This window comes from Culex quinquefasciatus, chromosome 3 (assembly GCF_015732765.1).
Source record: "Culex quinquefasciatus strain JHB chromosome 3, VPISU_Cqui_1.0_pri_paternal, whole genome shotgun sequence".
Lineage (NCBI taxonomy): Eukaryota > Metazoa > Arthropoda > Insecta > Diptera > Culicidae > Culex > Culex quinquefasciatus.
The window spans coordinates 12,859,876-12,886,784 of NC_051863.1; the positions used below are offsets into that span (position 1 = coordinate 12,859,876).

At 32.8% G+C, this 26,909-nt stretch overlaps 1 protein-coding gene across 5 annotated transcripts in view; it reads left to right on the forward strand.

The window, feature by feature from the left end:
- The window catches only part of LOC6050607 (nephrin), a 426,239-nt gene that overhangs the window by 272,000 nt on the left and 127,330 nt on the right, over positions 1-26,909 (forward strand). For all 5 annotated transcript variants that reach the window (XM_038266076.1, XM_038266070.1, XM_038266071.1 and 2 more), the window contains exons 2-3: positions 9,588-9,720; positions 19,036-19,241. In XM_038266076.1, the coding sequence (XP_038122004.1) occupies positions 9,588-9,720; positions 19,036-19,241 (339 nt within the window). The remainder of the gene's footprint in view (positions 1-9,587; positions 9,721-19,035; positions 19,242-26,909) is intronic.

The window sequence follows — 26,909 nt, forward strand, 5'->3', positions numbered from 1 at the left end:
ACTGGGACACTTTGATCACAAAAATGGGACAGCTGATCTGGCTCCACAGGATGCGCAGTTTAACACTGCATCAAAAAGTTACGCTACTGAACGTCTTCATCACATCGAAGATGTGGTATCTCTCCTCGGTACTTGCACCCTACAAAGTTCACATCGCCAAGATTACCTCCATTATGGGCAGCTACCTGTGGCACGGCCACCAGGCAAGGGTGCCAATGCATCAACTGGCGCTCCCAATCGAGGAAGGCGGTCTCAAGCTCCACTTGCCTTACTTCAAATGTCGAGCACTGCTGACCAACAGACACCTACAGGAGAGCAACAGCACACCGTTCTACAAGACCTTCATGCAGCGCATCCAGAACCCTCCGGACCTGCACACGATACCAACTGACTGCCCATGTCTCAAGGTAGTCTGCCAGGAGATTGCCTACCTGCCGGAACAGCTGATCAACAACGCCACTGCGACGGGTGTTCACACGAACCTCCTTCAGCAAGTGGCCACACCAAAAGTCATGTCGAGCGATCCTACCCTGGACTGGAAGCTGATATGGCGCAACATCAACTCCAAGAAATTAAAATCAGCTGAGAGAAGCTGGTACTTCCTACTGGTGAACAAGAAAACCACTCACGGGGAGCTGCTCCATCGGATGAACATCGTCAACACACCGAACTGCGCACACTGTGGTGCGCAACGAGAAGACTTACAACACAAATTCAGTGCCTGTTCCAGAGTGACCGGTGCGTGGAGAACGCTCCAACGCCACCTTGCAGCGGCGGGGATGAATGGCACCACCAGCTTCAACAGCCTTGCTCAACCAGAACTACGAAGATTACGACGAGATGTGAAACACAAAGTGATGAAACTTTTCATCAATTACATCAACTTTATTAATCAATGTAATAATCAGATTGATGTAGATTCCCTTAATTTTCACTTGGAAAATGAAATCTAGAATTCATCATGTAATTAGCTTTTACAAATGACTGAATAAATATTTTATAAAAAAAAATTGAAAGGATAAAAAAAACTAGAGGTTTTTTTATAACTGCTCATTTTAAAGAATATGAAAACTAGCTCGAATTATAAAAAAAAAGTATTTTTTACAACTATTACAAAAGTATAGAACTTCTGTTCATTTTTCAAATCATGTACAAAATCACTGAAATTGGTTTAAAAAATAATTATTTTTCAAAAACTGTTTGAGAGAATTCATAAACTGAAAAAAAAAATAATAAAATATAATTTTACAAAAATGACTGAAAAATTGCACAAAAAAACATATGATTTTTAAAATCTTTTTTATGGAACAAAATTTCACGGAATTTTCCATGTTTTTCGATAAAGATGAATTTTACAGAATTATAAATTGCTATAATATATTTTTTTACAAAAACGCATTGGATTTCTATTGCATCGTCATTCCCCCCAGAAAGGGCAAATTGCATGTGGAGAAACACTGCTATAGAATGACAAAAAATTGAATATAAAATATCAAATGGAATCATTGAAAAAAATAAAATATGTTAAGTATGTCATAGTTTTTCTTCTTTTCAGGCTGGTACAAATTTTAATTATAGTTATTTTTTTCAAAAAATATTTTTGCGAGAAATTTTAAAATTTCAAGGGAAATTTAATTGCAATCATCTGAAATTGATTTAAAATGCATTTCTCTGCGTTTAATATCATTTTAAAGCTTGTTTGGCTTGATTTAAATAAGTTTTGAATTATTGAAAATTTGCTATGTTTAGTATCGCGAATAATTTGTTTTCGCATTTTTTTTTGTTTTCGCCAAATCTTATTTTTTTTTTTTAAAGACTGATCATTGCAAAACAACTGAACTAGTGTAAAATGCATTTTAAAACACATTTTGCATTCAAATGCTGAGACTCTGGCTTTTTATTTCACTTATTATATTTTTTTATCAAAATTTATTTTTGTGGAAAAATTGAGATACATCTGAAAATTTATTTATCTTTTTTGAAATGAAACTTGTTAAAATTCAAACGTGACTTTAAATCAAATTATCGGTATTTTAAGCTTCATTAGATACTCTTTCTTGACTGTTAAAACTATTTTCTTTTCTTTTTTAGGAAAAATACTGAATCCCTTCCAAGTATCGTCAAAATCGAAGACGTCGAATTTCCTTTTTCCAGCTAGAATCGTTCCAAGAAAGGAACAAAAGTTCATTCCAACCCAACTGCCAAAACTTTTTCTTTAAAGCTTCCGCGGGAGAAAAATTGCTTCCTTCCGAGAAAATCGAGTTTAAAAACTGTTCGCCTCACAATTACACTCATCACCACCACCACCACCAGTGCTTTTCCCCTTTCCAAACGCGTCGTCACACGACTTTCACACGGTTCCGTTTATCACTGTCAGAACCACACCATTAAAAAAAAGGGAACCTTTATCAAAGAATGAAATTTTGATGTGTCAGAAATAGCAATTTTGAAATAAAATTTGATGAAATTTAAAAATATTATCAATTTTTCGCAAAATCTTATGATAAGTAAATTTTAAAATTTCGCTTCTTTATCACAAGACTTCTCTTCACACACATGTGACTATCGCCATCTGTAAGTGGTGAAAGAACCCTCAAGAGCCCCGAACAAGACCAATGACACTATTGTGCTGCAAGAGGGTGGAGGGGGGGGAGGGGACGAGAATGAAGTGAAAAATTGTTGATACATCGTGACCAGTTGACAGCGCCAAACACACAGTCGCGTCACGTCCAGAGAGGTGCCCAGGAAGGAAGGACCTTTATTATCTACTTCTTGCACAATGTGGCCGTAAGTGGAGAGTTGAAAAATTGATCCCGGTAAAAGCAACCTGGGAAATTGGTATTTACGGATTGTCATTTTGTCACACGAGTTGAGTTGAGTTGAGTTGAGTTGAGTTGAGTTGAGTCGAGTCGAGTCGAGTCGAGTCGAGTCGAGTCGAGTCGAGTCGAGTCGAGTCGAGTCGAGTCGAGTCGAGTCGAGTCGAGTCGAGTCGAGTCGAGTCGAGTCGAGTCGAGTCGAGTCGAGTCGAGTCGAGTCGAGTCGAGTCGAGTCGAGTCGAGTCGAGTCGAGTCGAGTCGAGTCGAGTCGAGTCGAGTCGAGTCGAGTCGAGTCGAGTCGAGTCGAGTCGAGTCGAGTCGAGTCGAGTCGAGTCGAGTCGAGTCGAGTCGAGTCGAGTCGAGTCGAGTCGAGTCGAGTCGAGTCGAGTCGAGTCGAGTCGAGTCGAGTCGAGTCGAGTCGAGTCGAGTCGAGTCGAGTCGAGTCGAGTCGAGTCGAGTCGAGTCGAGTCGAGTCGAGTCGAGTCGAGTCGAGTCGAGTTGAATTGAGTTGAGTTGAGTTGAGTTGAGTTGAGTTGAGTTGAGTTGAGTTGAGTTGAGTTGAGTTGAGTTGAGTTGAGTTGAGTTGAGTTGAGTTGAGTTGAGTTGAGTTGAGTTGAATTATTTTTGAATCAGTTTCCATAAATAAATTTGATCATATTTGCCTTTCATCTCTGATTCCAGCAAATATTTTAAAACCAACATGTAAATCTGTACATGCAAAATCACTTGAATCCATTTGCGAAGCTCCAATAATGAGTCTGTCACTTTGTTATGTAAACTTATTCTGACTGATAATCACCCGCTGGAAAATGAGGTTTACATTTTTAACTCACAGAGTAACGAGTCTCCCCGCCCCTCCCCTATTAGGGCAATCCCATTTTCACCTGGTCAATTTTCCTCTTCGTTAGTGATATAAATTGAGCTTTGCTCAATTCAACCCCCTTCCCCGAAGGGCCAAACTGAAACGAAACTGCCAACAAATTGAAACAAAACCACCAAACCAGGTGGAAAATGAAGCTCACTCCGGTGGATAAAAATTTCGAGTGAGGAAAAAAAGAGCAGCTGAAACGGTAACTAACGAAAAATGCAAATTACAAATCAAATGTGCCCAACAGCAGCAGGGATGCACAATTGAAAGCTTCTGGGAAAGGGAGGGGAGTTGGGGGGTGCCATAACAATTCTAGCGGAGCTTCTGCTTCGTTTGTTACCGGCTCCGTCGTTGCATTCCGTGAAAGCGTCTCATTAACACTTTTTTTCCACCTTTTTTGGTCAACCTTTTGAGCGGAACAACTTTTGGGAGATTTTTGAGGAAAAATAAATAAATTCGTAATGATTCACTGTCTCACTCTGTCAACTTTGTCTCACTCTGCTACCCAACTCCACTCATTCTGTCTCACTTTGTTCATTTTGTTGTTCTCTGATCATTCTGTCTTAAATGGCTGATTTGTTTCACTCTTGTTATTCTGTCTCACTCTTTTAACCTTGTCTCACTATGTCCCATCTGTCTCACTTTGTTCACTCTGTCTTTTCTAGCTTGTCTTAAACTTTATATTCTGTCTCGTTCTGTTATTTCTGTCTAAATTTGTTCAAACTTTCTCACTCTTTTCACTCTTTATAATTTTGTTCACTCTGTCTCACATTGATATTTTGTCACAATCGGATCATTCGGTCTCGTTTGATCAATTCTATCTCACCGTTTTCTTTTACTTTGTTCACTCTGTTTCACTTTCTGTCTCACTTTGTTCATCAAGTCTCATGAGGTGTTTGTCTCAATCTTTCCACATTACGCATCACTCTGCGTATTCTGTCTCACTCTTATAATTGGGTTTTGCTCTATTCATTGCATTTCACTATTCATTCTGTCTCACCCTGGTAATAATGTCCGTCCTAACCACTCTGTCTCCCACCGCTTAATCTGTCTCCTTCTGCTAATTTTATTTCCTTATGTTCATTCTGTATCCACATTTGCTCATTATGTCAGTCCTGTCCCATTCAGTAAATTTTGTCTCATCCTGCACATCCAGTCTCACGCTTTTCGTTCTGTCTCGCTATGTTCACTCTGCTCGGTCTGTCTCGATTTGTTTTTTCAGTGGCATTATATTTATTCTGTCTCACTCTGCCATTCTGTCTCAATCTTTTCAATTTATCTCATTATGATTATGTTGTCTTACTACAATCATTCAGTTTTACTCTGTTCATAATGTCTCACTTTATAAATTTTGTCTCACTTTGTTCAATCAGTCTCCCTCTGTTCATGATGTCCCTCACTGAGAATTTTTGTTTAAATTAATTCGTTCTAACTGAATCTATTGAATCTGTCTCATCCAGTTAATAATGTCCATACTGGCCGTTCTGTCCCAAACTCATTCTGTATCCTTCTGTTCATTCTGTCTCTTTCTCTGCTCAATATATTAATCCTGTCTCATGTTGTTAATGTTTTACCCTGCTTATCCTGTCTCACTATGATTATTATGTCTCATTCTAATCATTCATTTAATCTGTCTCACTCTGTTTATTCTTTTTTAATCTGTTCACCCTGTCTCACTCTGTTCATTTTGTCTCACTGTGCTTATTCTGTCTCATATTGTTCGTTCTGTTTCCAAATGTTCATTTTGTCTCACTCTGCTCGATTTGTCTCACTTTGCTCATTCTGTCTCACTTTGTCTACTACTTCTAGTTCTGTGAATTTTGTAAATTTTGTCTCATTCTGTTCATCCTTCTGTCTTACTCTGCAAATTCTTGCTCAAACTGTACACTCTGTCTCACTTTGCTCGTTCTGTCTCACTTTGTTTACTTTGTCTCACTCTGTTCATTCGGTATCTTTCGGTGTCATTATGTTTAGTCTGTCTCACATTGTCTTCCCTGTCTGACTCTGATAATTCTGTATCACTATGTTTATTCTATCTCATACTGTTCATTCTGTTTCTATCTGTTCATTTTGTCTCACTCTGCTCGTCTCACTTTGTCTACTGTGTCTTGTTCTGTGCATTTTGTTCGATTTGTCTCATTCTGTTTCATTCTCACTCATTCTCATTCTGGCTATGCTTACTCTGCTCGTCCTGTCTCACTTTGTCTAACTCTGTTTAACTTGTTGTCATAATGTTCTGTCTCGATTTGTAAATGTTGTCTCACTTTCACTCATTCTGTCTCCCTATGTTTACTCTGCTCGTTCTGTCTTACTTTGTTCACTTTGCCTCTCTCTCTGTTTAAATTGGTGTCATAATGTTTAGTTTGTCTCACTGTGTTCATTCGGTCTCAATCTGTCCATTCTGTCTCATTTTGTTCGATTTGTCTCAACATGTTTATTCTGTCTCATTCTGTTTCACTCTCACTCATTCTTTCTAGCTTTGTTTACTTTGTTCATCCTTGCTCACTTTGTTTACTTTGCCCGCCTCTCTGTTCAAATTGGTGGCATTATGTTTAGTCTGTCTCACTCCGCTCATTCTGTCTCAATCTGTCCATTCTGTCTCATTTTGTACGTTTTGTCTCTTTATGTTTATCATGTCACACACTGCTCATTCTGTCTCACTCTACTCATTCTGTTCACTCTATCAACTCTAAGTTTTTCTGTCTCACTTTCTCTAACCTGTCTTGCTCTGATCATTAAGTATCACATTGCTAATTCTGTCTCACTTTGTCTTATTCTGTTAAATCTGCTTAATTTATTTTGATTCTGTCTCAGTTTGGTCAATTTGTCTATTTTTTTTTGTAGTGTTAATTGCTAGCTTTTTATAGTTTTTAGATAACTTTTTAATCCGGTTTTTTTGTTTTATTACCAAATTAATTTGCAACTTCCTCAAATTATTTCACCGCCCTGCTTTCCCCCACAAATAGAGAGCTCATTCGAAAAAGGCAAAAGTGAGAAAAAAGGGGAAATCGGGAATAAAAGTCAACGTGAAATGGAACCTTTCTGTTTTTCCTCACTGCTGCTGGCTGGATTTTGCACAACAAAGGTGTCCGAGGCAAAGGGGGAGCGAAAGGGAATGGCTTCTTTTTTTGTACCATTTTCACTCATTGAATGAACCAACGAATGAACGAGCGCAGTCCTCTGCACTCAAGTGGAAAAATTGCAGCACATTCGGTGGCCGTGTGAATGGGGAGGTAAAAATTTGGTTTATTTCTAACGAAGTTTAATTGATCTTTTTGAAAATGATTCTTAATTTCTGAAAACTGAATTTTTAAGATCATTTGATGAATTTTTGTGATGAAATTACACCATTTTCAAACGTTTGTCGTGAACACCGTTACGTCTGGGAAACCCATCAGCTGCAGTGGTGGTGTGTTTGCGGAATGAAAAGGACGATTCTTTTCATTTGAAAGCAGGCCCGGCCTCGCTGAAACTGTGTTGATACTGCTGTTGGGAGTGAGGACGGGGTGAGAATTTCTACCGGAAAACAGGTGAAAATGTCTCTCTTATCTGTTCACACCTGGGGACCGCGAGGCCCGGGGAAGATTTACTGGAAATCAGGGAAAAGGGTGAAAATGATATGGGGAGGATTTTGGAGAGGTTGAATATATGGAAAGAGAACGAGGGATGCTTGCTGGAAAAAGGATTTGAAGTGTTTTGTATGAAATAGAAAAGTGGATGAGCAGATTGAAAAGTGATATTTTCCTGAAAAAGGCTATGCAAAGAGTAGTTTCAGTAAAAAGGTCATCAGAAAAAAATCGTTCAAACTGGAGATATTTCAAGAAAAGCAGTTATCCTTCAACGCTGAAGAGATCTTCTTCGTAACAATCTTGTAAATCAACGAACTTATGACGGTTTCTGCCACTTAAATTCAATTCCCCCCAGAGCGAACCGTTTGATTCAAGTTCTTTCCCCAACAAACGTAATTTACTTTGTGAGCAACCCTTGTCTTTACAATTGTTGCAATTGCAATCATCGTCCTGCTCCTTTTGCCCTTGCACAGATGGAGTCTGCGTTCTTGGCGTAATTCTATTTTCACACTTCCGGACAGGAGGACTACCGTTTGGTCGGACCAGAAGCAGAGCAACGCAAAAAAAATGCAGGTCATGTCGAAGAACAAAAAAGGGGCAATGCAGGGAAAATTAAATAAAATTTATTGTCCAATGAGATTTTCCGTTTTATTTCCCGACGTTTCGTTTCTTGGACACGTCGTCCGTGGGTGATGATTTCGAGTTTCGCGCGGTGAGCTTTACGATGCGGGTTACGAATAGCAATCTTTGTTTAAAATGCGAAAATAAAATTGGTTCAAGGTCCCAATCCCAATCTCAATCCCAATCTCAATCCCAAATCCTAATTATAAATCCCGATTTCCAATTTCCATTTTTCAATTTCCAATTTCCAATTTCCAATTTCTAATTTCCAATTTCCAATTTCCAATTTCCAATTTCCAATTTCCAATTTCCAATTTCCAATTTCCAATTTTCAATTTCCAATTTCCAATTTCCAATTTCCAATTTCCAATTTCCAATTTCCAATTTCCAATTTCCAATTTCCAATTTCCAATTTCCAATTTCCAATTTCCAATTTCCAATTTCCAATTTTCAATTTTCAATTTTCAATTTTCAATTTTCAATTTTCAATTTCCAATTTTCAATTTCCAATTTCCAATTTCCAATTTCCAATTTCCAATTTCCAATTTCCAATTTCCAATTTTCAATTTTCAATTTTCAATTTTCAATGTTCAATTTTCAATTTTCAATTTTCAATTTTCAATTTTCAATTTTCAATTTTCAATTTTCAATTTTTAATTTTCAATTTTCAATTTTCAATTTTCAATTTTTTATTTTCAATTTTCAATTTTCAATTTTCAATTTCCAATTTCCAATTTCCAATTTTCAATTTTCAATTTTCAATTTCCAATTTCCAATTTCCAATTTCCAATTTCCAATTTCCAATTTCCAATTTCCAATTTCCAATTTCCAATTTCCAATTTCCAATTTCCAATTTCCAATTTCCAATTTCCAATTTCCAATTTTCAATTTTCAATTTCCAATTTCCAATTTCCAATTTCCAATTTCCAATTTCCAATTTCCAATTTCCAATTTCCAATTTCCAATTTCCAATTTCCAATTTCCAATTTCCAATTTCCAATTTCCAATTTCCAATTTCCAATTTCCAATTTCCAATTTCCAATTTCCAATTTCCAATTTCCAATTTCCAATTTCCAATTTCCAATTTCCAATTTCCAATTTCCAATTTCCAATTTCCAATTTCCAATTTCCAATTTCCAATTTTCAATTTTCAATTTCCAATTTCCAATTTCCAATTTCCAATTTCCAATTTCCAATTTCCAATTTCCAATTTCCAATTTCCAATTTTCAATTTCCAATTTCCTATTTCCAATTTCCAATTTCCAATTTCCAATTTCCAATTTCCAATTTCCAATTGCCAATTTCCAATTTCCAATTTTCAATTTCCAATTTCCAATTTTCGATTTCCTGTTTTAAATTTACAATTTACAATTTACAATTTTTGATTTCCAATTTCCAATTTCTAATTTCCAATTTACAATTTCCAATTTACAACTTCCAATTTACAATTTACAATTTCCAATTTCCAATTTCCAATTTCCAATTTCCAATTTCCCATTTCCAATTTCCAATTTCCATTTTCCAAATTCCAATGAGATTGAGATTAGTCCTAGTGTTTGACCAAATTGAAACTTTTTTTTAAAATTCAATTACAAGTCGTGGTTTATGAACCCACCGTGCCTACTTTTTCCACGGAAACCGATCGTCGAACCCGGTTGCCAATGGCAATAAATTAAATTTAATTCCTTTCTTTTTCCGTTTCCTATCTTGCAGCCCCCCTGCACATGGCCGAGGCCGTCCAGGGCATGACGGGGAAGCTGGAGTGCAACATCACGTCGCAGATCGACGGTGACCGGGCCACGCTGGTCATCTGGTACAAGGGCGGCCTGTCGATTCCGCTGTACACGTAAGTATTCTACCAACCCGTCGGTGACAGTTGGTTTTTTTGTTGTTGTTGTTGAAAAGTGCCGAAATTGTGATAATTGAGGTGTTAAGTACACACTCACTGAAGAAAAGGGAGGTGGAGGTGGGCCCTTAATTGAGTCGACCTGTCAGCGACAGTGTCAGCTTGAAAAGCAGCGGGAGATTGCGAGGGCAGTGTTGTCAAAAGTCAACGTCCAAAAGGGAATAAAATTACAATCTCTCAACGCGGTTTGACAGCTCTGGTGACGAAGTCGTTGTTTCACAACTTGACAGCTCAATTTTTCTATGATGGCCGCACCGGACGACTTGATCTGAATGTTAAATTTTTCAATCGTAACCGCAAACAATGCGGCGACAAGTTGAAGGCGAAATTATTTCCATTGAAATCTATGTCAAGCATCGAAACCCTGAATTTTCTTGGAATTAAAGAAGCAATCTTGATTATTTTTTGCTTCATGTTAACTCAAACAAACAGGCCTCTATGCATTTTTCTTGGAAGCCAACTTCCCAAGAAAATCATCTTACAGAATTTTAAAGTTACCTCTGAAATGATAAATTAGAAAAAAGTTGAGAAACAACTTCAATCTACATTAACTGTCAAATCTAGTTCAGAAGAAAGCTTATTCATCATAATTTTAATATATTCAAACCTCACTTCAAAATCAAAAAAATATCTTTTTTAAATTATTCTCAATTTGTTTCTTAAACGTTTTTAACAAAAATTATTACTTATTCAAGTTACGTATTACTATAAACTAGTATTATAGTACAAAGAACCCTTAAATTATAAATAAATACATTTTTCGAGATTAACAGATCATCATAAATCGGTCCAGATTACAGCTGTGAATATGAATAAAATCGCTGCGAACAAAAATAAAAGAAAAGCAAATCGAAACAACTTTTCCGTATCCAAATAAACACCAAAAATCCCAAAAAAAGTCCTCACCCACAGGGACCACGTGGCACTGGCACTGGTCAACACCAGTGCCGAATGCCCGGTGGCTGTGTTTCCGGCCGTGTAACGACAAACATTATCGGAATTTATATTTATTTACGATTCGTATTTTCCCGGTAAACTTCCGGGGATGCTGTCGCTGACCGGAAACCGGATATCGTGACGAATGGGAGAAAATGAAAATTCCTTGCGGCCCCTTTTGGGACTTGGCCGGAAATTTCGATCGGCAGTTGTTGACGCTGTTTTTTTTCCTTCTTTTGGCATTTTGTTGATTTTCCGGGCTTTTGTGTGGCTGCCCTCGATGGGAACAATAGTAATCTACTTGCTCGGAAGTTTCACTTACGGGGATTGGACGCGAGTCAATCATATCCGAGGGTTTGTTTATCGGGGGAGGTGCAGCTGTGAGTTCTACGAATTTGAATGTTTATTTTTTGTTTGATTAAGAGAGTATCCCGACTTTACATGCATTGATGTTTTGAATCAGCAATCCAATGTGGCATGTTCAGCCAATTGGTTTATTTGTGCATATTCGTTTGAACTTTTCATTTTCCTAATGGATAAAGTAGCTCATTTTTAATTTAAAAATATTAATGAGCAATTCTCTAAAAAAAAGTTCTTATTTCAATTTAAATTTTTGAATTTTTTACTCAGGCTGATTTTTTTTGGTGCCTTCGGCATGCCCAAAGAAGCCATTTTTCATCATTAGTTCGTTCATATAATTTTTCATACAAATTTGGCAGCTGTCCATACAAAAATGGTATGTGAAAGTTCAAAAATCTGTATCGTCAAAGTTGTAGGTATCGATGTGGAATACATTGGAAAAAATACTATACACGGAAAAAAAAATTGGTGATTTTTTACTAAATTTTTTGTCACTAAAACTTGATTTGCAAAAAAAACACTATTTTTAATTTTTTTTATTTTTTGATATGTTTTCGAGGACATCAAATGCCAACTTTTCGGAAATTTCCAGAATGGCCAAAAAATCTTTGATCGAGTTGTAATTTTTTGAATCAATACAGATTTTTTTAAAAAATCGAAATATTGGTCGCAAAAATTTTTCAACTTCAGTTTTCGATGTAAAATCGAAATTGCAATCAAAATTTTGATAAAGTGCACCGTTTTTAAGTTATAGGCATTTTAAGGTGACTTTTTTTGAAAATAGTCGCAGTTTTTCCTTTTTTTCTGAAAATAAGTGCCCTTGTTTGCCCACTATAAAAAAATTAAAGCTGAAAAAATGCTCTATACAATGTTTTATTGATTTTTGTTGATACGACCCTTAGTTGCTGAGATATTGACATGCAAAAGTTAAAAAACAAGAAAATTGAAGTTTTTATAAGTCTCACCCAAACAACCCACCATTTTCTAATATCGATATTTCAGCAACTAATGGTCCGATTTACAATGTTAAACTATGAAACATTCGTGGAATTTTTCGATCTTTTCGAAAAAAATATTTTCAAAAAAATAAAATCAAGACTAACATTTCAAATGGGTCAATCATTGAATATTACGCCCTTTTGAAATGTAAGTCTTGATTAAAAAAAATAAAATATTGTTTTCGGAAAATCGGAAAATTTTACAAATGTTTCATATTATAACATTGTAAATCAGACCATTAACCTTTGCATGTCAATATCTCAACAACTAAGGGTCGTATCAACAAAGTTCTAAAAGGTAAAATATAGAAAATTTGCTCAGCCTTTAAAAAAATATTGTTTCAAGTGGGCAAACATGGGCACTTATTTAATAAATGAAAAACTGCGACTATTTTCAAAATAGTTACTTAAAAATGGATTTAACATGAAAACCGTTTACTTTATCAAAATTTCACTAAAGTACTTTTTGATTGCAAATTTTACATCGAAAACTGAAGAACTAACGCGGTCAAAGATTTTTTGCCTGTTCTGGAAATTTTTGAAAAGTTGGCATATGATGTCCTCTTAAATATATTCAAAAATAAAAAAAAGGTGTTTTTTTGCAAATCATGTTTAAGCGACAAAAAGTGAAATTAAAAATCACCAAATAAGTTTTTATCGTGTATCATTTTTTTCAGTGTAGTCCATATCCATACCTACAAATTTGCCGAAGACACCAAATCGATCAAAAATTTCCTTCAAAAGATACAGATTTCTGCCAAATTTGTATGGAAAATTATATGAACGAACTAATGATGCAAAATGGCTTCTTTGGGCATACCAAAGGCACCAAAAAAGTTTCAGCTGGATTAAAAAATACAAAAAAAAATCGAATGACCGAAATCTCAGAGAATCGCTCATTGATTAACCAGTAACACAAAATGAAAATTAGGTTGGTTTAATCGAACTTTTCAGCATTTTTTTTCGATTTTCTGAGGGAAGACTCAGATTCAGCGGGCAAAATTACATGAAAAATCATATATTTGAGCAATTTTCGAATTTCGTTAGGGTGGTCCCATGTGATTTTCCCTTAAAAATTTGACTTTTTCAAATGAAGATATCTCAAGTTTAAAGAAAAATACCCCTGTGATTATTTCAGCGTTTGTAGTGCTAGATCTCCACTTTTAAATGCCGCCTGGCGTTTTAAATTTGGCTTGCCCCTTTTAGAGGTTTTTAGATTATAAACAAGCATCGACCTCACCAATCTGCCTGAAATTTTCAGGAGTTGTTTGTACATATAAAACTAGCATCCGGCCAAAATATGAGCACTCTAGGTCAACGGGAATTGGGGCAAATCGGGACACAAAGTTTGAAGGTTCAAAAACGTAAAAAATTTTAAAAAGGCTATAACTTTGGCAAAATTTAATTTAATTTCAAAATTCAAAATTCATCTTAAAGGGCTTCAAAAATGCAACAAAATGCAGGGTAGAGCATTCCAATTGGTTGATTCTAAAGGGAGTTATTGGCATTTTAGTGAAAAAATAGCATAATTTTCAAACTCAAATAAAAAAGTGTTCCATCCAGATATCAACTCGGTTCGACCTGCAGCTTGTAGGGGACATCTGGGACTACCATCTGAGACTGAGAACACTTTGGGTAAGGCAGTTTAACGTATTAAATTGACACGTTTACTTTTAGTGATTTTGTTGGTTGTAAATTTTTGCTCGGGGGACCCCTTAGATTCCATTTTATGGTGATAATTTTATCACATTCGTGTTCCTGAGACAATTTCACATTAGAAACATGCATAAAAATGTTTGTTTTCATCCATTTCAACCCTTTAAAAAATGATATAAACCTTTTTTCAGAATATTCCTCATCAATACCAACTTTGCCGAAGACACCAAATTGATCAGAAAATTCCTTGAAAAGTTGGATATTTTCGAATTTTTACGTACCATTTTTGTATGGCCAGATTCCAAAATTGTATGAAGCCTCGTATGGATGAACCAGTTACACAAAATGGCTTTTTTGATAATAGCGAAGTACGCCATAAAGTTTGAACCAAATAACAAACATATGAATAAAACCCATTGCCAATTTTGGCGGAGAATTGCTCAAATATTTGTTAAATGAAATACATTTCAAAGATAGCATTTTTCAATGCTAAAAAAACATAAGTCGTCCTCAAAACATTGGTAACATTTTCAAATAATGCTTGCTTGTTGAGTTATAGCATAATGTTGACCATCCGAAACAAGCCCAAAAATTGGAATTTACAATAAAAGATGACTTCTGTTAGAATTTAAGATCCACTTCTGACTTGACGAAAAATAGATCAACACAAATCTTGTCCAATCAGCGATACCTTGACTGCCGTTTTACGGCGATATGATGTATACGCCATTGAGGTGATTTTGCTGTAGACACGATTTTCTGTTTTTGTTCATTTTTTCAATTTAAAATGACTAATTTGAGGTCTGCTCTGTAGAAACTGTTAAAAAGTACAATAAAAATGTGGCCCCTACAAAATTTCTTGTTTTTTCCTATTCTCTACGATTTTAAACAACAAACATCATTTGGCCGTAAAAATAGCAATAAAAAATCACTACTTTTCCTGCCCAATGATGTATGTATACATTGCTCGATCAAAGCTGGCTTTATTTTTTGTGCCAGCTATTTTGATAGCTGAGTGGATCCCGTAATGCATTGTCCACGTGGATACTTTAAGGGGGGAAGGTATTAGGGAGCGTTCTTTTATTACGTAACGTAGTTGGGGGGAGGGGGTCAGAGGCCGTGTTACGCTCCATACAATTTTTTTAAAATTTGTATGGAAATTTTGTTACGAGGGGGGGGGGGAGGTCTAAAAATCCGATTTTTTGCGTTACGTAATAAAATAACGCTCCCTTAGCGATTGTCTATGCTCCATAAACACATTTTTTGCATGAACAATTGTCAGCAAGGGATGTGTCTAGAATTTTCAAAAAAGTGTCTACATGGATGTGGATAAGGTGTCATCCATTAAGTACGTCACATTAAAATCAGCCAAAATTTACTCCACCCATTCTTTATCAGACTGTACAATAAAATTGAAAATGTCCAAAATGGCGTATACATCATATCGCCGTAAAACGGCAGTTGAGTACCATTCGATCCATTTGTCGTCACTTGAAATCCAAATCGCACACCCAAGTTAAGCAAACCAACAATCAGCAATCATTTCCCTTTGACACTAGCTTTACAGTCGATCAACAAAGTGGTCGTTCCGTGTTTCTAAACCCAAGGCTGGTATCACTTCGTGAGCTGCACCGGTTCTGGTTTAAGTTCGTGCTCTTCACCGCCACAAAGACGTTGATTGCTGTCTGCCGGAAGCTGTGCAGTCTACAGCCTCGACCAAGAGATTTCCGGTTTCCTCTGTAAGACAGTCAGTGCGTGGCCTTGGTCTAAGACTACGACAACAAATTCCCTGGCGCCCATTGGTTGCTCTCTGTGTCTGTTACAATAAGTTTTCTCGGAAAAGTGGTGCGCACTTTCGTGTTAAATTTGTGACAAAAATTACACATAAAATTATGCATAAATTCAAAATTTTCACATTTCCTTGCTAAAATAGTGTACAAAATATTTTTTTCCAGCAAATTCAAGCCAAAACTGCATCATTTCTGCAGCATCTTCCCGGTCGGGCACGGTCGGTACATCTTGTTTAATTTCCGGTCGACCTCGATTTGTTGTAGCCAAGTGTTGAGGGAAAACTCCGCCCCCACTGGAGGTTCCTCATTCTTGGAACAACACAACAGCCAACAGACTCGACGCCGTGCTTGTTTGGTTCGGTATTATCCAGCGCAAACAATTGTTGATTGCTGGCGTTCAGCAGAAATCGAGACGTTCAAAGCGTTCCCTCAGGGAGGAGGTTGGGAGGTCCGGCTCCGGCTCGATGATTAATGGTGCATCGAAAGCTGACTTGGACTTGCTGTTGAATGTCGTGGATGGTCTTGGGAGATTTTCTAGACGGGCATCATTTGCGAAACGATGTTTGCCATTTTTAATGGTTTGAGAGTATTTTATGAAATTTATTTTAAATGATCAATTTAATTCCGGTATTAAAAAAAGACTACCTCTTCTTCAGGGCACCACCTCAAAGTTTTTTTTTTGTATTTGTGTATTTTTGTATTTTTGTATTTTTGTATTTTTGTATTTTTGTATTTTTGTATTTTTGTATTTTTGTATTTTTGTATTTTTGTATTTTTGTATTTTTGTATTTTTGTATTTTTGTATTTTTGTATTTTTGTATTTTTGTATTTTTGTATTTTTGTATTTTTGTATTTTTGTATTTTTGTATTTTTGTATTTTTGTATTTTTGTATTTTGTATTTTTGTATTTTGTATTTTTGTATTTTTGTATTTTTGTATTTTTGTATTTTTGTATTTTTGTATTTTTGTATTTTGTATTTTGTATTTTTGTATTTTTGTATTTTGTATTTTTGTATTTTTGTATTTTTGTATTTTTGTATTTTTGTATTTTTGTATTTTTGTTTTTGTATTTTTGTATTTTTGTATTTTTGTATTTTTGTATTTTTGTATTTTTGTATTTTTGTATTTTTGTATTTTTGTATTTTTGTATTTTTGTATTTTTGTATTTTTGTATTTTTGTATTTTTGTATTTTTGTATTTTTGTATTTTTGTATTTTTGTATTTTTGTATTTTTGTATTTTTGTATTTTTGTATTTTTGTATTTTTGTATTTTTGTATTTTTGTATTTTTGTATTTTTGTATTTTTGTATTTTTGTATTTTTGTATTTTTGTATTTTTGTATTTTTGTATTTTTGTATTTTTGTATTTTTGTATTTTTGTATTTTTGTATTGATATCAATCCTGCAAACTTTTCTTTTTCAATGCACCATAATTAATCATTTTTCTTGTCATTTTTAATCCTTTCGCACTACAATATTCAGAAGCAATTGAATTACCAAACCCCACTCTCAAAATGAACTCCCGGGCAATTCGTTTCCCGCGCGATTTGATTGCATTATATATTCTCTTTGCCGACGCCAAAAATCAACTCTCGCCAGTCAGGCTCAGTTTCTCCAAGAAATCCCGAGGCCAATCTCAAAAAACAACGCTGTACTCACGAACGCACACATTTTGAGTAAGCTTTTCGAAGCTCGGCCGACCATCGCCCCTCCCAGCACTGCCCGGCAATGGCTTTCATTATTTTCAATTTGCGTTTTTTGATTAACTTTTAATGAGAAAGTAATTCAAACTGAGTGACTGCTGCTGCCGTGGTGCCTTCTGTGGGGTGTCCTTTTGTATTTGTCGACCTGGATTTCCCCGGCGTCGTCCAAAGAAGACGGCGACGGTGACTGGAACAAATGAGATCATTACCGGGGTGAAATGGGACTTGTTTTGCGTGGGCTTTTCTTTCAATCGGATTGGCGGAGGGAGAAAGTACAGGAGAGTACATTACAAAAAGGAAGCTCACAATGGAACTTGAGGAAACATCAAACGTTAGGACTGTTTGGAATTTCTTTTTTGTTTGGCGACTGTGATCTTTGAATAAATCGGTTTCATATTTAAAGAACCATTCACACCTGAATTCATCTTAGAAAAAATCAATGGGTAATTCTCTACCAACTCACACGAAATCGGGAAAAGTTGCCCCGACCCCTCTTCGATTTGCGTGAAACTTTGTCCTAAGGGGTAACTTTTGTCCCTGATCACGAATCCGAGGTCCGTTTTTTGATATCTCGTGACGGAGGGGCGGTACGACCCTTCCATTTTTGAACATGCGAAAAAAGAGGTGTTTTTCAATAATTTGCAGCCTGAAACGGTGATGAGATAGAAATTTGGCATCAAAGGGACTTTTATGTAAAATTAGACGCCCGATTTGATGACGTACTCAGAATTCCGAAAAAACGTATTTTCATCGAAAAACAATAAAAAGTTTTAAAATTCTCCCATTTTCCGTTACTCGACTGTAAAAATTTTGGAACATGTCATTTTATGGGAAATTTAATGTACTTTTGAATCTACATTGTCCCAGAAGGGTCATTTTTTCATTTAGAACAAAATTTTTCATTTTAAAATTTCGTGTTTTTCTAACTTTGCAGGGTTATTTTTTAGAGTGTAACAATGTTCTACAAAGTTGTAGAGCAGACAATTACAAAAATTTTGATATATAGACATTAGGGTTTGCTTATAAACATCACAAGTTATCGCGATTTTACGAAAAAAGTTTTGAAAAAGTTACTTTTGCGTTTCTCTTTGTTTCGTCGTCCGTGTCTGTCGCGGGTGACCATGAACGGCCATGATCGATGACGACCAACTTTTTCAAAACTTTTTTCGTAAAATCGTGATAACTTGTGATGTTTATAAGCAAACCCTTATGTCTATATATCAAAATTTTTGTAATTGTCTGCTCTACAACTTTGTAGAACATTGTTACACTCTAAAAATAACCCTGCAAAGTTAGAAAAACACGAAATTTTAAAATGAAAAATTTTGTTCTAAATGAAAAATGACCCTTCTGGGACAATGTAGATTCGAAAGTACATTAAATTTCCCATAAAATGACATGTTCCAAAATTTTACAGTCGAGTAACGGAAAATGGGAGAATTTTAAAACTTTTTAGTGTTTTTCGATGAAAATACGTTTTTTCGGAATTCTGATTACGCCATCAAATCGGGCGTCTAATTTTACATAAAAGTCCCTTTGACACCAAATTTCTATCTCATCACCGTTTCAGGCTGCAAATTATTGAAAAACACCTCTTTTTCGCATGTGCAAAATGGAAGGGGTCGTACCGCCCCTCCGTCACGAGATATCAAAAAACGGACCTCGGATTCGTGATCAGGGACAAAAGTTACCCCTTAGGACAAAGTTTCACGCAAATCGAAGAGGGGTCGGGGCAACTGCTGTGTGAGTTGGCGGAGAATTACCCCAATATAATCTAATAATAACCAACCATTTCCCCGTTTTTTTCTTCCAGGTATGACGCCCGGGACCCCCAGCGGGAGGGTTCGCACCGCACCTCGAACACGTCCTTCGACGGGCGGGCCAACTTCCACCCGCGGCGGACGCCCGCCTACCTGGAGATCCGCCAGACGAAGAGCTCCGACAGTGGGGTGTACCGGTGCCGGGTGGACTTCCACAAGAGCCCCACCCGGAACACCCGGGTGCAGCTGTCCGTGATCAGTGAGTAGTGACTTGACTTAACTCTTTGTTGGAATGCGGAAGCTCTAAAATAATTGAACCAGTAACATGTAACACGAAGTACAAACATTGTGTGTTTTCAACAAAAAAATCTAATGAAGTGAAAAAGCTTACAAAATATCGCTTTGTTTGATACCAATATTTTGAAATATGTGAAATGTTGAAAAAATGCGATATTTTGTAGTAAAACAAAAAAAAACTTTACAAAAGGTACTTTGTAAAAATTCTAGTATTTAAAAAAAAATAATGAAGTGAAAAAGCATACAAAATTCCACTCCGTTTGAAACCAATATATTGCACATATTGCAAATTTTTAAATATTTATTATTTCGAAAAAATATTTTTTGAAAATTAAGGTATTTTTCAAATAAATAAATCTTTCATGAGGTAAAAAAGCGTACATAATTCTTCTGCATTTCATACCCAAATTGCAAATTTAATAACAAAACAAAAAGAGTAGCTAAATAATACGTTACCTGCTCTTTAATTGAATACAAGAAAATTTAAAGTACACCTATATTTTAACATTTTAAAATTAAGATAAGGCCGTTGCAAATATTTTTTAATGTTTTTCTTTTTCGTAAAAAAATCTTCTGTACTTACCTAGATATTTTAAGAATCAATGATTGTAAAATCAGAACTGCTGTAATATGCATTTTAAAACACTTAGGGATACTATTTAATCGTGGCCTGTAATTTCATTTTTTTTTATAATCCACTTTAATAGTATTTAATGCATTAAACAATACTTTTTTTTTATTAAAAACTAAGGCCAGTCATTTAAATTTTTTAATTATTCAAAGTTAATTTGCCGATAACTCATTTTCAAAATCTTTCTAAAATCAACTTAATTCAATCAAATCACGTTGAATTTTGAATGATTTCACTAAGAATATTTTTTTTCAATGTAGTAAGTTTCAGAGTATAAATACCCAAATTTTCCGAAAGTACTCAACTTTTCATATTTTGCAATATGGGTATCAAGCGATGCGAAATTTTTTCTGCTTTTTCACTTCATTAGAGATTTTTGGAAAATACTGAAATTTTCCCAAAATACCTTATTTTTTCGATAGTACTCAAATTTCCATGATTTGCAAAACAGGTAACAAATAAAGCGGAGTCAGTTTATTTGGGTTTTTTTTTATGAAACACTAAAATTTTCACAAAATAGTGTATTTTTTTAATAAACTCAAAATTTGCAAACGAAGCAAAGTTTCTAATGTATTTTCATTTTGTTTTTGTTACTCATTTAAATTTATTCAAAATATGGTAAGTTTTTGAAAATACTCAAATTTTAATAATTTGCAATATGAATGGGTATCAAACAAAGGTATTTTGTGAAAAATTTAGGTTTTAACAAAAAAATCTAATGAAGTGATAAAGCATACAAAATATCGCTTTGTTTGATACCAATATTTTGAAATATGTAATATTTTGCAAAAATGTGACTTTTTGTAAAATCTTAAAAAAAAAAACTTCACAAAGGTGAAAAGTATTCAAAATTTCGCTTCGTTTGCGAATTTAGAAAATTTGATTTTTTTTTTGAACAAAAAGGTACTTTGAAAGAATTCTAGTATTAAAAAAAATCTAATGAAGCAAAAAAGCATACAAAATTCCACTCCGTTTGATACCAATATATTGCCTATATTGCAAATTTTTAAATATTTATTATTTCGAAATTTGTTTTTTGAAAATTCTAGTCTTTTTCAAATAAATAAAACTTAAATGAGGTGAAAAAACGTACATAATTCTTCTTCGTTTGATACTCAAATTGCAAATTTTGAAATATTTAATATTTCGAAAATCCTCCTGAAAAATCTATAATAAAAAAAATTCGAAAAATACGATATTTTGTGATAATTTAAAAATTAAATATAAACTTTAAAAAGTGAAATAGTATACAAAAATTCAATACGTTAGCGATTTAAAAAAAAATCGAAAAAATATGGTACTTAGTATATATTTTAGTATTTTTCAAAAAAAAATATGTAATGTAGTCAAAATGCATACAAAAATCCGCTTTGATTGATACCCATATTGCAAATTTTGAAAATTTGAGTATATTCGCAAAATAGGGTATTTTGTGAAAATTTTAGGATTAAAATCGAATGAAGTGAAAAAGCTAATTCTGAAAATTTGTGTACTTTCGAAAAATATGGTATTTTGAGAACAATTTAAAGTATTTTTACTTTGAAACTTACTACCAAACGAAGTTAATACAAAAGTACGAAGTAAAACAAAAATAATATTCTTGGTGAATACAGTGAAAATTTAACACGATTTGGTTAAATTAAGTCGATTTAAAAACGATTTTAAAAATGAGTTTTCATCCATTATCAGCGATATCATTCATGTTATGAAAATTTTTCTATCGCTCAAATTTACAGTTTTGCAAAAAATCCCGAAAACAAACTCGACTTTGTCAAAGAATTTTGTTTTTTTTTTTAGCGGACCAAATACCAACTCTTGAGCTGTTGTGTATTATGAGAGTTATTATTCCAGCTTAGCTATAAAATTTAGAAAAAAATGATGTTTTGTGCTTTTGAAATAAAAATACTCGAAAAAATGCCGAATTAAATTTTGGGTCCAACATAAAATTTGTGACGGAATAGTTCACCGCATTCGAGCTTTATTTTTGTTTCAAATATTTTTTGGTTGATTTTTTTTTCTTTTCTCGGATTTTGAAAATTGTTTCGAAACTCGACCTAGAGCCAGAAAAAAACTTCCTTTTATTTTTTAGAAATTCAATATCAAGACATAATGCCTGCTGTTGACCTGTTTGAAATTATTTTATAAATTCGGTCATGATTCATTTTTAAGTAGCCTTAAAATGGTTTAATCTTAATTTCATTAAAGTCCTGGACGAGTGCAAATTCAATTTTACATCCAAAATTTATTCTTGGAATTTGCTGGAGTGTTTTTTTTATTGTTACAAAAATCATTTTTTTTAATTTGAGGTTTGGCTCAAATAAAAAATATCTCACAGCTCAAAACTAAAACACTCCACTAAAACCCATAATGAATGAAAAATGATGACGCAGATTATTTTGTATTTTCTGGTAAAAACAAGTTCTTGTAAATCTTTTGTTTTATTTTCTTTAAATTTATATTTGTACTTTCCATTTCGGTATCATTGATTAAATAATAAATATAAATGTAATATAAATTAGGCTACGGATTTTATTTTCTAATTTTTTTTTCTAAAAGACTCAGTTTTGTAACCGGCTTCTATTTTTTAATCGATTGCCATTTAACACATGGGAGACTACAAGCTAGTGTATCAATTTTTCACCGAAATTTCAAACCATTTATAATCCGTGCCGCGTGCCTTGAGCAATTGAAAACACGATCGTTAGTTTTGATTACACGTGAAGAAGAAACGAAAAAATCTGCAGTTCGCAAGCACCACCTTCTCGGAAGCCTCCCCAGTGGGGAAAATGAAGCAATTTCCCGCGAATAAAGGCGAACTGCAACGGGGCTCGCTCGTTGGGCTCCACGATGATTAATGGACGATTTACCGGTGGGGGAGCCGAGCCAGACAGAGCAAAAGTACCACAGAACATGTGTTCTTCTGCGAGCCTTCCTGGGAGGACGATTGGGCGATTTTTTTTCTCACTCAAATTGAGGAAGAATTATCTCGTGGGCTTCCAGGTTGGATTTGCAGTTCATGGAATGTTTTTTGCTGCAAATGACTTTGTATGGTATTCTCATAACTTTCTGATCAATCTCTGGTCAAAATGGCAAATACGTTCAAGCTAGGGTCATCCAACCAAAAGTTATTCCCACATCAAAAGAAGACCTGGTCAACTCAAAAGCATTTGTAGTGCACTTTGATTCACATCTCGTCGCTCGTAATCTCCAGTAATCTCTCAACTTGATTCCTCCACTTTTGCTTCCATCAAAAACCTTGATTGGGACGTTACCTGGTGGTCCTCAATTTCCCTCATCGTTCGTGTTCCAGTTAGCAAGCATTCTTCAACAGTGGCATCTTTTCGATAAAACAAAAAAGGGCTACATTTTGACCAGTGCAACTTGAATTCCATCGATCTGCCCGCCCTCTCTCAATCTGGTCAGTCCAGACCAGCCTCAAATAGTTCAAAACGATTCCCGGCTTCAGGTGCACTCAGCATCCATCAGGTAACTTTTAACGAGCACCCTGATTCAAGAGGGGAGGCCAGGCCTGGTCGATGCCCATTTTTGCTTGCAGTTTGACGGAAAAGACTTACTGGCTTCTCTTCCCTACATTTTCCGAACGCATCAATTTTGCATGATTCAGTATACTTTGGGTGGAGCAAGACCTGAACGGTCCTCCTCCTGAACTTTTGATGTGTTCAGGGCTCGGGTTGTGGGATCTGCACATGTACAAGAATCTGTGTGTATGGAAATTCAAACGCACAGACTTCCAGCCAGCGTTGCTTCCACGAAGCCCAAGAAATAGTTCGCTGATTGGGGCTGATGAAATATGCAGGGCTATAATTGAATTTTCCAAGCTTTGGCCGATCCGATTTCGAGTGGGGTTGATTGGAAAGTTAGTGAGTGGGTTGAGAAGGTTGTGCTGGTTATTTCTAGAAACTTATTTCTTGCATCGTAATCAAGATGAATCCATTTTTGGTTCTTTCTACTGCGAAGCAAAGGATTCGCACTCTGACACTTATACACTTACACAAACATGCAAAATCATTAGCTCACAAACTCAAAAACTCGCAATCATATAAACTCAAAACTCATAAACTCAAAAACTTATAAACTCACAAGTTCACAAACTCATAACCTCACAACCACACAAACTCACAAAATCCTAAAATCCTAAAATCATAAAATCATAAAATCATAAAATCATAAAACCATAAAATCATAAAATCATAAAATCATAAAATCATAAAATCATAAAATCATAAAATCATAAAATCATAAAATCATAAAATCATAAAATCATAAAATCATAAAATCATAAAATCATAAAATCATAAAATCATAAAATCATAAAATCATAAAATCATAAAATCATAAAATCATAAAATCATAAAATCATAAAATCATAAAATCATAAAATCATAAAATCATAAAATCATAAAATCATAAAATCATAAAATCATAAAATCATAAAATCATAAAATCATAAAATCATAAAATCATAAAATCATAAAATCATAAAATCATAAAATCATAAAATCATAAAATCATAAAATCATAAAATCAAAAAATCATAAAATCATAAAATCATAAAATCATAAAATCATAAAATCATAAAATCATAAAATCATAAAATCATAAAATCATAAAATCATAAAATCATAAAATCATAAAATCATAAAATCATAAAATCATAAAATCATAAAATCATAAAATCATAAAATCATAAAATCATAAAATCATAAAATCATAAAATCATAAAATCATAAAATCATAAAATCATAAAATCATAAAATCATAAAATCATAAAATCATAAAATCATAAAATCATAAAATCATAAAATCATAAAATCATAAAATCATAAAATCATAAAATCATAAAATCATAAAATCATAAAATCATAAAATCATAAAATCATAAAATCATAAAATCATAAAATCATAAAATCATAAAATCATAAAATCATAAAATCATAAAATCATAAAATCATAAAATCATAAAATCATAAAATCATAAAATCATAAAATCATAAAATCATAAAATCATAAAATCATAAAATCATAAAATCATAAAATCATAAAATCATAAAATCATAAAATCATAAAATCATAAAATCATAAAATCATAAAATCATAAAATCATAAAATCATAAAATCATAAAATCATAAAATCATAAAATCATAAAATCATAAAATCATAAAATCATAAAATCATAAAATCATAAAATCATAAAATCATAAAATCATAAAATCATAAAATCATAAAATCATAAAATCATAAAATCATAAAATCATAAAATCATAAAATCATAAAATCATAAAATCATAAAATCATAAAATCATAAAGTCATAAAATCATAAAATCATAAAATCATAAAATCATAAAATCATAAAATCATAAAATCATAAAATCATAAAATCATAAAATCATAAAATCATAAAATCATAAAATCATAAAATCATAAAATCATAAAATCATAAAATCATAAAATCATAAAATCATAAAATCATAAAATCATAAAATCATAAAATCATAAAATCATAAAATCATAAAATCATAAAATCATAAAATCATAAAATCTTAAAATCTTAAAATCATAAAATCATAAAATCATAAAATCATAAAATCATAAAATCATAAAATCATAAAATCATAAAATCATAAAATCATAAAATCATAAAATCATAAAATCATAAAATCATAAAATCATAAAATCATAAAATCATAAAATCATAAAATCATAAAATCATAAAATCATAAAATCATAAAATCATAAAATCATAAAATCATAAAATCATAAAATCATAAAATCATAAAATCAAAAAATTATAAAATCATAAAATCATAAAATCATAAAATCATAAAATCATAAAATCATAAAATCATAAAATCATAGAATCATAAAATCATAAAATCATAAAATCATAAAATCATAAAATCATAAAATCATAAAATCATAAAATCATAAAATCATAAAATCATAAAATCATAAAATCATAAAATCATAAAATCATAAAATCATAAAATCATAAAATCATAAAATCATAAAATCATAAAATCATAAAATCATAAAATCATAAAATCATAAAATCATAAAATCATAAAATCATAAAATCATAAAATCATAAAATCACAAAATCATAAAATCATAAAATCATAAAATCATAAAATCATAAAATCATAAAATCATAAAATCATAAAATCATAAAATCATAAAATCATAAAATCATAAAATCATAAAATCATAAAATCATAAAATCATAAAATCATAAAATCATAAAATCATAAAATCATAAAATCATAAAATCATAAAATCATAAAATCATAAAATCATAAAATCATAAAATCATAAAATCATAAAATCATAAAATCATAAAATCATAAAATCATAAAATCATAAAATCATAAAATCATAAAATCATAAAATCATAAAATCATAAAATCATAAAATCATAAAATCATAAAATCATAAAATCATAAAATCATAAAATCATAAAATCATAAAATCATAAAATCATAAAATCATAAAATCATAAAATCATAAAATCATAAAATCATAAAATCATAAAATCATAAAATCATAAAATCATAAAATCATAAAATCATAAAATCATAAAATCATAAAATCATAAAATCATAAAATCATAAAATCATAAAATCATAAAATCATAAAATCATAAAATCATAAAATCATAAAATCATAAAATCATAAAATCATAAAATCATAAAATCATAAAATCATAAAATCATAAAATCATAAAATCATAAAATCATAAAATTATAAAATCAATATCACAAATTCACTAAATCACAAAATCACACTCAGTGTTTAAGTTTAAAACCTGCATTTCTATGACCAAATTTCAAAGACAAAAAAGACATTAAAGAAAAAAGACAAAAAAGACAAAAAAGACAAAAAAGACAAAAAAGACAAAAAAGACAAAAAAGACAAAAATGACAAAAAAGACAAAAAAGACAAAAAAGACAAAAAAGACAAAAAAGACAAAAAAGAAAAA